Source organism: Hippoglossus stenolepis, chromosome 15 (assembly GCF_022539355.2).
Source record: "Hippoglossus stenolepis isolate QCI-W04-F060 chromosome 15, HSTE1.2, whole genome shotgun sequence".
NCBI lineage: Eukaryota > Metazoa > Chordata > Actinopteri > Pleuronectiformes > Pleuronectidae > Hippoglossus > Hippoglossus stenolepis.
In genome coordinates this window covers 4,026,047-4,036,694 of record NC_061497.1, presented here as the reverse complement: position 1 = coordinate 4,036,694, position 10,648 = coordinate 4,026,047, and the positions used below count along the sequence as shown (strand labels likewise).

General features: G+C 39.4%; 2 protein-coding genes across 4 annotated transcripts in view; one reads left to right on the top strand and one right to left on the bottom strand.

Annotated features, from left to right (window-relative positions):
• b3gat1b (beta-1,3-glucuronyltransferase 1 (glucuronosyltransferase P) b) overlaps positions 1-10,648 on the bottom strand; it is an 89,227-nt gene that overhangs the window by 56,010 nt on the left and 22,569 nt on the right. The gene's annotated exons all lie outside the window — the stretch shown is intronic.
• Positions 5,356-9,085, top strand: LOC118123388. Its single transcript, XM_047343571.1, has 11 exons — positions 5,356-5,458; positions 5,667-5,770; positions 5,873-6,145; positions 6,262-6,355; positions 6,454-6,521; positions 6,636-6,857; positions 7,116-7,259; positions 7,589-7,660; positions 7,823-7,921; positions 8,028-8,081; positions 9,074-9,085. The coding sequence occupies exons 1-11, from the start codon at positions 5,356-5,358 to the stop codon at positions 9,083-9,085; spliced, it is 1,245 nt and encodes a 414-aa protein (XP_047199527.1).

Sequence of the window (10,648 nt, the reverse complement as noted above, 5' to 3'; positions counted from 1 at the left end):
TGACAAAAGTTTGGTAGTGATAGGACAATGCACACTGGAGTTATGACAACATGGTGTCCTGTGTGAAGGATGATCCTTCGCCGCACCTCAATGTTTACACGGTTTGAGGAAATGTCACAATTCTGACCATGGTCAAATGACTTGACTGAGCTCTTTTGAGCTGTATATTGTAAAGCAGCCAGGAGCAGTGCATCAAAGTATAAAACATGTCACTTCCTGTAGCCACCAGGGGGCGCTGTAATGATGAGTCAATATTGACACTTGGATCTGATCAGGGCGGGACTGTGAATGTGTGAATGAGGTTTGAAGCTGAAAGAACAATGCACAGAGGAGTTATAATAAATCCCTCTTTTCTGGCGAATCATCAAAATTATAAGCCATGCCACGGTCACACTGTGTGATGAAATCAAATATAACAAGGTAGTTTATATCTCACAATTCTGACCATGGTCCTTTGAATTGACTGAGCTCATTTGAGCTGTATATTGTAAAGAAGCCAGGAGCAGTATGTCACTTCCTGTCGCCATTTATGTATTTGTATTATTATCATTGTTTGTAAATTATTTTTGTCATCATTACTAATTTATTTCATGTCATTTGTGCATAATGTGTGTTGTTTTTTGGTTGTATTTGTCTGTATTTCAATGCCTTGATATTTTTACGAATAAAGTTTTCAATAAAGAAAGAAAAATGGGAAAAAACGATTCTAGGTTTCCTGCTAACAACGCCCTGCTTCCCAAACACTTCTGACCATGTTCTTGTAAGCTATTTTATTTAGGGACTTTATTGTTGAGGGTTGTTGGTTGGGACTCTTATTTTGAAAGGGGGTTTTAACGGAAGTGGGTTCTGGAAAGAGAGTTGTTGTGAAATGTGTCAGAGAATAAACCGGTGTGATGTCCCGAGTTCATGACCATCTCTCGTGTCCTTTTTCGGCTGAGGCCTGATATATAAGACAACCAAAACGCTCGGCTACATTGTTATAGCTTGTCTGATCTCATTTGAGTTGTATATTGTAAAGCAGCCAGGAGCAGTATGTCACTTCCTGTCGCCATTTCTGTATTTTTATTATTATCATTGTTTGTAAATTATTTTTGTCATCATTACTAATTTATTTCATGTCATTTGTGCATAATGTGCATTGTTATTTGGTTGTATTTGTCTTCATTTCAATGCCTTGATATTTTTACGAATAAAGTTTTCAATAAAGAAAAAAAACCGGGGGAAATCGATTCTTTGTTCCCTGCTAACGACGCCCTGCTTCCCGCCCCAACACCCCCCGCCCCGCATCGTCCCCCGCCACCACCACGAAGTTATCACGCGGCTTGGAGGTGGCGGTGGTTCTATGTGCGCATGCGCCGTCTCTGGAACTTTACCGCTTAATTCTCATTGTCTTCTCTTCAGCGTCGGTGGCAGGTGGAGGTAAGCTGGAGTATTTGTAGTGCTCTACTTTTGTAGTTGTCCTTTGTTTGATGTTGTATTTTGACATTTGCTGATGAAGGAATTAGTATGTCCATGTTAATGTGAACTTTGTTCTAGTTTGACAGAAGATGGCGGGACCTTAGCCCGACCAAGCTCCTTCCATCGATGATGAGAGAGTGGAAGAAGTGCGCGGGCACTCGAATCGCCAGTGTAAGTTATTAATACTGAATAAGTCATGATACTGAAAATATAAACGTTATCTGATGTGACTGTGGATATATATTTGTTTAGTAATGGTTTATTAAATTGTGATTGCGTGCAATGGCACATTCCAGTGAAAAACTAACTTCATCATAGTATTCTTAAATCCATATATACATATGTGTTTTGTATTTGTAGTATGCATGTATGGATGAAGCCGTCGGCCGGGAGGAGCTCTACCGGCTGAGCAATGACTCGCACAGCCAGGCAATGGAGTGCCTGGTGAGGAACGTGCGGCTCAGGAGGGCTGCTCAGCAGCAAGCTGCAGCCTTCAAGGCGCAGCTTGCTGCAATGAAGAGCAGCCTCACGAATGCCCTTCCAGCGAATTGGAGGTGCAGGCCTGTGGCTTAGCGATGATGGTAAGTGTCTTGATGTGCTTTGTGTCAAGTCAAGGATAAGATTGCATTGTGTATGATGTTTATTGTGTTAATTTATTGTGTGTGTGTTTTGGTTTCACTGCAGTATAGCAGGTTCGACTCTTTTTTAAATCCACCACACTGAACTGGTACCTTTGGTTGGAGTTTCCAACTAGTTGTTAGTCTTTAAATGAATATTTTTTTATATTAAAGATTGGATTTTGAAATTTCCCACATTAACTTTGTTAGTACTGTAAACATTTAATGGTTATTTCTTTTTAAACAGATCATTACTGTGACAAAAAAATTAATATAGTATCAAATATCATAATGAATGTTATCTTTTTTTTCATTTGTGCAGATGTGATGGAGGAGACAGAGGAGAAGGAGGAGAAGGAGGAAATAAATGTTAAAATGTGCATGTGTTTCGTGTGATTCTTGTTTTAGTACTCTGTTAAGTGTTATTTTGCTTAGATGTAGCTATTTTCATTTTAATATTGTAAGATCTTTGTATGCAGGGTGAAGAGATGGTCTACACTACACATATAATATGATTTCTTCTTAATGTAGTATTTTGTCCCAGAATGTGGTAGACAAATCTCTCATTTTGGTACATGATATGTTAATATTAGTATAGTTTTCTTCACTTCCATCAAATTAACATTTTAAGGCCATGTGGACTTTTTAGGAGGAAAGCCCATACATATTCCCAATGTAAGTGCTCCCAGAGCAGGGATTGAGAATTAGTTTTGTAAGAGTTGCTCTTAATTTAAAGAATGACTGTCTTTATGAAAATAACATTCAAAACATTAAATGTCATATGATCTCTTGTAAAGTATTATCTTAAATGTCATCATCTTTTACAGTCACTTTTTCATTCACAAAGTTGATTATATGAGTGAAATGCCAATTTATTGAAAGTTGGTCAGGTTGGTCATGGTAAGACCTGTCATGCTTTTTTTATGTCACTAGGTGGTAGTATTTAATCTTCACCAAGTATTTTCCCCAAATTGTAAAAATAATCAAATTAAGTTTATTCTTCCATTCTAAAGTGTTCAATTATTATTGTGCCTCTTTAGTATTTTTCTTTTCTGAACGATTAATGTAAGGCGTTCACGTTCACCTCCGCACAGTGACGCTGAGTAGTCACTTCCGGTTATATCTATGATTGAAAATAGAATCGCTCTTATTTTGACAACTTCCACTTTCTGGCTTGTTTTCGTTTGTGTGTTTTACCCATAGACTGTGGTTTTAACTTGATTCTACGATGCCTTGTATGTGAGTTGGACTGGACCATTCAGTGTGTGGTTTCGGATAGTCTATCCGTCAATAACAAAAACGAAACACACAATAAATTCATATCTGAAAATATAAGGTCAAAATTATTAATATGGCAATACATAATATTTCCGGTAATTGAAGTAATATGTTAATGTTCTTTTCACCCTTAGGTCTTTTGAATCATGTCGCACCCACAAATTTCCGATGCAATTTTTCTGATTGGTTGAATTGAGACTGGCACTGTAACTGCAGTGAGGAGGCCAAAGAGCTCTACACCTTCGGTTCTTTGAAGGTCTGAGGTATATTGAGCAGCTGAGAGAGAGATTGAGAGATTGAGAGAGATTGCGAAGATTGCACGAGATTGACCGAGAGATACAACCCTACATCGTTTTGACGAAAGGTTTTATCCAATCCAGGACTTGTTTTGGACACGGTGAGTTTATTCTATAAATTATTCAGTGTCATGAGGGCTAGCTTGTTGTATGCTAATGCCGTTAGCCGTGTAACAATATGCTAATGCCGTTAGCCGTGTAACAGTATGCTAATGCGTTAGCCGTGTAACAGTATGCTAACAATTTAGTAGCACCAAATGGCACTTACTTAAAAATACTTTGTGGTTGCTCTTTTGAAGAAATTGTACTACTCTATTCTTGTTGTTCTAAGGGTTTGTACCTCATGGTTGAATGCGCTTATTGTAGAGTCGCTTTGGATAAGCGTCAGCTAAATGAAATGTAATGCAAGAATTGGCAGTAACACCATTATACTAATGCCGTTAGCCGTGTAACAGTATGCATGTATAACTATCTGTTGACAAATGACTAACTAAACCTGGCCCTGGCTCACTGGCAGTTTCCTTATACTAATAATTTGACTGTAATTGTGTTGAGACTATGTGCTTAGAGGAGAGCTAATGGTGATGAGGCTGTATTTCACTTATAGTGAGTGTTACTGGCATGTATTGATTTTGGCTTTCAATTGTTTATGGCGATTACAAACGTTATTTACAACTACTAGTTTGAAAAATAGCTGTGATTTAGATGTTTGCTTGTCTAAGTGGTGACTTCCAGTAAATCGCATTGTGTTTGGTTGAAACCGGAAACGAGGTATGGCCTAGTGGGTGGACGCCATGAAGCCTAAGTGTTACAAGCCAAGTTAGGGCTTCATGTAACAGCTCGTCCCTGCATGTTTAGAATAGTGGCTGAAAACATCTAAATGTGCGCTGTTTATTGGCGCGTTTTAATAGACCTTGCTTGTAAAGATATTCCAGAGCAGGCCTTAAAGGGCGTGGTAGGCGTGTGCTGTGTGAGTATGGGGAAGCACACGTGTGAAACACATGTGGGTGGTGCAGCTGTGTGTGTGGTGGTGGAAGTGGTGAAATGACTGTGTGAACATAAATTAATGTGGATGAATAATTTGATCATATGGTTTAAATAGTGTTTGGAAACACTGATAAGGATTAAGGGGGTAAAATGAGCCCCTTTTTTACATTTCATGATTTACCTCGATTAATAATAATTGATTAATATGTACAATTTTTTTCGATTAATTGGATTAGAGACAGAAAGCTACTTTTTAACCTTTCCAGCTGTTATTCTTGTACAATGCTGTTTTTACATGTATTACAGACATTTTATGACTATAATTCCGTTGTCAGATAACTAGAATTTAATTCTGACTTGTCATAATCCAAGTTTGAACTAGTTTGTATGGTGTTGTATTTATGACTAGCCAGAATTAAATTGTGTTTATCGGAAACTGGAATGAAAGATTATTGTATATTATAAGATTATTCAACTGAATTATGGAATTTCTATGAAGAAATAAAACATGAATTACCAAAAGTACTGCTGTTGTCAATGTAAATAGTCAGCAGTAATGTATTTTTGATTGGAATTTAGTTGGATGCATCAAATATATGTGCAGTTGCACTGAATAGCGATGTTGCTTACAGATGTTTTACAAATGTAGTTGTTCAATTGTTGTGGCTAGAAGTCTCCCTTTTTTTCACTACTAATTGAATGTGCTTACATATTTTTAGATGCCCCGTCTCAAGTCCAAGCGGCGTTCTGAGTCTGCCAAGCGCCAGATGGCAGAACGGCGCACTGTGGTTCTTGGACCACAGCATCCTGCTGAAGAGCCCTGTACACGTATGTTGTTCATTTCTTATTAAATGTTTTTTGTTTTCATGTGTAAAATGTGTGTTGTATAGTTTTTTTTATGCAAGACAGTAATTGGTTTCCTCCATGCAATGTTTGATCAGGTTTTTGTTCTGCGTGTGAATAACAAAATGACTTTGTGAAGATCTGTAAAATTGAAGTACATGGTTTTTCTTGTTTGTTTTACCAATAGGCCGTGGTACAGGGCGTCGGCATGCTGTGCTGAAATGGCCAATTTCGGCTGTCACTGGCCGAAGCCACAAATTGGTCCTTCCTGCTGAGTCGCCTGACAAGAAGGTAATTCTATTTTACAATTTATAAACAAAAATTATTGTTTTCTGGGTTTTTTGGAAGAATAAGTAGGGATAGTCATAACCAAAGGATCTCTTCCTGTTTCAGTTTGTTCTGATTGTTGGGGACTCCCATCTACGCGCCATCGTAGATGGATTTGTCAAGATGCCAGAGGGGTGCCTTTCCTTTGGTGTCATGTCAACGCCGGGGGCTCGTGCGTCACAGTTGAGGACCGAGGTGCATCATGCTGTAGTGCCTCGGACCCCTGATGTTGTGTGTGTACTGGCTCCTAGCAACAACTTGACAGCCAGCAAGACGCCTTGCGAGGCAGGTGTCGAGTTCGGCCTGTACCTGGATGCTGTCCGCAGTCGCTGGCCAGAGGTACGTTTAATTAAAAAAAATATACATCAGTTAATATTATTAGTTTTGTTGTTTTTGTAAGTAAAATCATTTTTGAAGAAAAAAATACTGTTGTAAACAACCACTGTTGTCTTTAGGTGTTTGTCCTGGACTTTCCTCCACGTCTGACCATCGAGGAGGTTCAGCAGGAATTCTTTCGCCAAGAGTTCCATCGTGTGGCGGCAAGGGCTGGTATGTAAAGAAAGGCTTTTAGTCTAATTACAGTTGCATGCATCAACATTTTTGAATATATAATTTCAGTAGTTAATGTGTATTTGTTTGTTTTAAAGGTGTGAAGTACTACTCCATTGCTGAGCGCTTTCCCTTGAACCACACTGACCTGTGGAGTAGAGATGGTGTAAGTATGATGCTGTGAAATGACAAATTAACTGTATTTAGTTGATGTGGTCAGGACAATTCATAGATTAACATTTCTGTTTTGTAAGTAAATTTTCAATAACTGTTTTTACAGGTCCACCTTAGCGATTGCGAAGGCATGGGGATCCTTGTACAGTTACTGTGGGCTGCTGCCTATCAGGAACTACAGCCACCTCCACCAAAGCCACAGGTTTCCCCAAGGGCATCATCTCCTCCTACTTCCAGCATCGTTCCGAGACTGGTCGTTAAGGGGGAGGTCATCGTTCCACGTAGACCAAACCCTTTTGAATGGACGATTGTTGGGAATGGCAGCAAGGTAATAATTTTCACATTGTACAGACTATGAAAAGTAATATTTCTTAAGCAGTTTGTTAGTAATCATCAATTGTTTCATACAATCTATAATATTTCTCATTACAGCAGTCCAGTCATGCAATGAAGAGAAAGCGCGGGATGGATGAGCAGCAGGTTTGCATCATTCGTAACTATAGCTGTTTATTGATTTGTATGTGTATGGTTTGCCTTTTGATAAGATGCATTTTCACTGATTGGCCTTCTGCATTTCATTTCACAGGTGGACACAACTTCAGGCCTGGAGGAGTGTACCATCCCGCTGAACCCTCGCAGGTTCAGCAGTGCTGTGCTGGATGCGATGGATCATGTTGTTCCATCTCATCTTTCCAGCCCTTCATGTACAGATGTTCCACAAGTTACAAAGGTAATTGCATGCAAATCTAATGTGTTGGTTATACCATCTGAATAAATATTCAATACTGGTTAAAATGTCCATAAGGAGCTGTGCTTGATTATGGCCTCAAAAACTATTTTGTTTATTTTCATCCTGAAAGCAAAAAAGTGAACATCGTGAAACCGTACCTCCAAAGAAGAGTTGCCTTGCGGCAGGTTTGTTTAATGCATTATTTAACTTATTTGTTTCATAGTTTTTACAGCTTGATGACAGTTAGCCACAAAGTCTCATGTTTGTAGTATTTGGTGTGACACAATGGAGAAAAAAATAATTCAGTTTATTTATTTAATTTTTTCTAGGCGGAGGCAAGTGTTGTGGAGGTGTTGAAGGCGTCACCCTCCTCTGCTGTGAAAGAGGACGTTCCAGACCGGGTAAGTGTTTTTTAATGGAATGGTGCATGCAAAGAATTCAGAATTGTTTGTAAGGTTTGAGACTTGCATATGTCACTGTAGTAATTTGTGAAATCATGGGAATAAATTATATTTTAACTCGCTTTGCAGTTCATTTAATTGTTTTATTAAATTATTTTTTAGATGGCAGTTACACCGAGCCTGGCGGTGTCTGCGGAGCCGGAGCTTGGGTCTGCTGAGGCAGCCCCTGCGTCTGCACTTGCCCCTGCTGTGGTGGATGAGGTGAGTGCAGGATGAGGTAGCGGTGGTGTCATTTGCCCTTAGACTGTGTATTGTATAAATGATTGTCATGACAGATTTATTCAATTGTAGTCTCCCTTTATTGCAGGTGCCAGAGATGGGTGTTCGTAAGCGCCGCAAACCAAGATCCACCAATGGTCAGGTAATTGCTAACCCTTTTGATTGCAGGTGTTCTGAGAAGTTTCAACTGGCTGTTGTAACTGGGACTGGCGGAGTATTGGAGCAACAGCAGCATCAACTGGTAATGTGGCGCTTCTCTTGTTTGTTGTGTTATTGGCTGCGTTAAAACATGTTTCTGTTCCTGTGTGCGCATGGAATGAAACTGTGATGTAGATGAGTAAAAGTTGAAGGATGAAGTTAGTAGATTTGTTGTTAGTCGTGGCAGGAGAAGTGATGCTAAACGTAAGGAGTTGTGCATGTTAATTGAACAGCAAAGTATGTTTGGCAGGATGTGGAGTGTATGTATTGGTCCCCCACAGGTAAGGTATTTTGACATGGGAGAGGAGAGTGAGTTGTATCAGGAGCTGCAAGAAATATTGTTGAGGGATGGCATGTGTCTGTTGGACCTTCAGGGTTCACCTGTTGCTGTTATTCATCACAAAGATTATTTTGTGGTAGTTGATTGTGGTACACGTGATGCGTCTGGGTTGGCATGTAGTTATGGCAGGTCTGTGGCTGTTTTCAATACATGCCTTAATGACCTGATGCTCCATATCATGGCTTTAAAAAACTCTTTAGGTGCTCAGTGGTATCATATTATTAGCATTTCTGTGAAGACAGATGATGTTACAGTCGACACAGAGAGTGCTACAGTTTTGTGGAGACAGTGATGTTGACATCAGTGTTGCAGCTCGGGTTATAGAGGATTGTAGTTTTGTCAGCCCTGAAAGTCATGTAAGTTCTGTCAGGGGAACATTTCATCAGGGTGACAAGCGTTTCAAATATGGCGGACAACAGTGTATGGCTATAAGTTTGGTAGCAATAGCAACACATACATTTGAGAGCGTGTTTTCATGGAGGTCTTACAATCTGGACAAGGTTGTGGTTTTAGGTAACAAGCTGTATACATGTTTGAGGGATGGCAACTTGATTAGTGATAGTTTGAACTGTTGTGTGTTCAGATCCTTCCCACAGTTTGATAATTGATGAGACACAATTTTGAGTTTGTTTATGGCGACTATGTATCTGGAGATGTTGATGTTGTTGAGGGAGAGCTTATTGCAGCAGGTGTGCACAGCAGTTTAAAATGTGGACTAGAAAAGATGTGTATGAAATATGACACATGCTTTTTGACATTAGGTGCTAGTACATGTGCAATCATTGGTCAAGATGGACGTTATGCAGTGGTTGACTCCCATGCACGCAGTGTGGATGGGATGGTAGATGAGAATGGGCAGAGTGTAGTTGTATTCTTTAGTTGTCTTGATCATTTGTTTGATCACATATGTCAATTTTCAAAAGCTATAACCAAAGGGCCGAAGCTGTTTGAGATTGCAGGTGTTTGTGTCAGTAGTAAAGGCTCAACTGAGGAGGTTTGCATGTCCTTGGGTCCAAGACTTAATCTTGAAACCAAAGGGACTGAGTTGTATGATTTATCCCTCAGAAGACTACTGTTGTCTCCAGTAATTAAGAAACAGGTAAAGCGAAGGTGCGGTGGGGTTACGCTTTGAATCTAGAAGGTGAAAGTCAGTGATTGATTCAGATGTTGTTTTTGTCACTGATGTCTGGGTAGAACTCTGCAGTTTAATCCCCCTTTGTAGTGGCCATTTGCACAAGGATTGTGTAAAGAAGTTGAGAACGTAAGTCAGAAAGTTGATGTAGTATCTCTACAAGTTGGCAGTTAGGGGTTCCATGTAAAAATCATAAAATTGTTGCTGATGGTAATTGCTTAACTTTTCGGGCAGTGAGTCAAGCGATTGTGTGTTTTATAACATCACAAAAAAAATTCGTTCTTCTGTGTTCAAGCAGTTTGCAGGAAAATGTTGGGGAATACGACAGTGTCATGAGAAGCAGTATTCTTCAATGACAGAGTACCTCAACATCTCTAAAATGAGAAATATGTTATTAGTTGGGCTACAGAAATAGAGATTCAAGCAGCAGCAGATTGTTTAGGAGTAAATATTTTCACATATAATGAAGGGCGCTGGCTTGAATATAGTTGCAGGTATAATGTGTTGTCAAATCAGGGCATTTATTTGGAGAATTGTAATGGTAATCATTTTGAGACAGTTGTTTGTGTTCGGCAGGTTCATAAACAAAGCTGTTATGGTTACTGCAAAGTGGACACGTCTTGTCACAGAGGCTATAATTTAAGGCAGCAGGGTAAGGATAAAGGTGTTTGTTTAGATGGTGAGCATTTGACTACAGTTTCATCTTCAAGTTGTATAGTTGTAGATGCAGTTGATACTGAGGATGTGATAAAACAACAGGTGCATGCTACATTGTCTACCAGTGACAATATTGTTTTAAAATTTAAGCCGTTGTCCCTCAAAGTTGCAAGAACATTGTGCAACAAGTGTAATATTGACTTTGAAAAGCAGGATGTACAAGGACCCAAAGTGTCTGGGTATTTAGGTGCTGTTTGTAAGACAGAGAGTATTGTGAAGGATGGTAATAGTTTTTTCAGGGCAGTAAGTCAAGTTATTAGTGGCTCTCAGAAGTGTTATTTGAAGATAAGGCGTGCTGTAATAAGGCATATGGAGAGGGAAA

Excerpts from the sequence above, each read along its gene's own strand:
- LOC118123388 (XM_047343571.1), top strand. The coding sequence starts at position 5,356 with ATGCCCCGTCTCAAGTCCAAGCGGCGTTCTGAGTCTGCCAAGCGCCAG. Across the intron at positions 6,146-6,261 it reads TCCGCAGTCGCTGGCCAGAG|GTGTTTGTCCTGGACTTTCC; the intron begins GTACGTTTAATT and ends TGTTGTCTTTAG. Across the intron at positions 7,260-7,588 it reads ATGTTCCACAAGTTACAAAG|GCGGAGGCAAGTGTTGTGGA; the intron begins GTAATTGCATGC and ends AATTTTTTCTAG.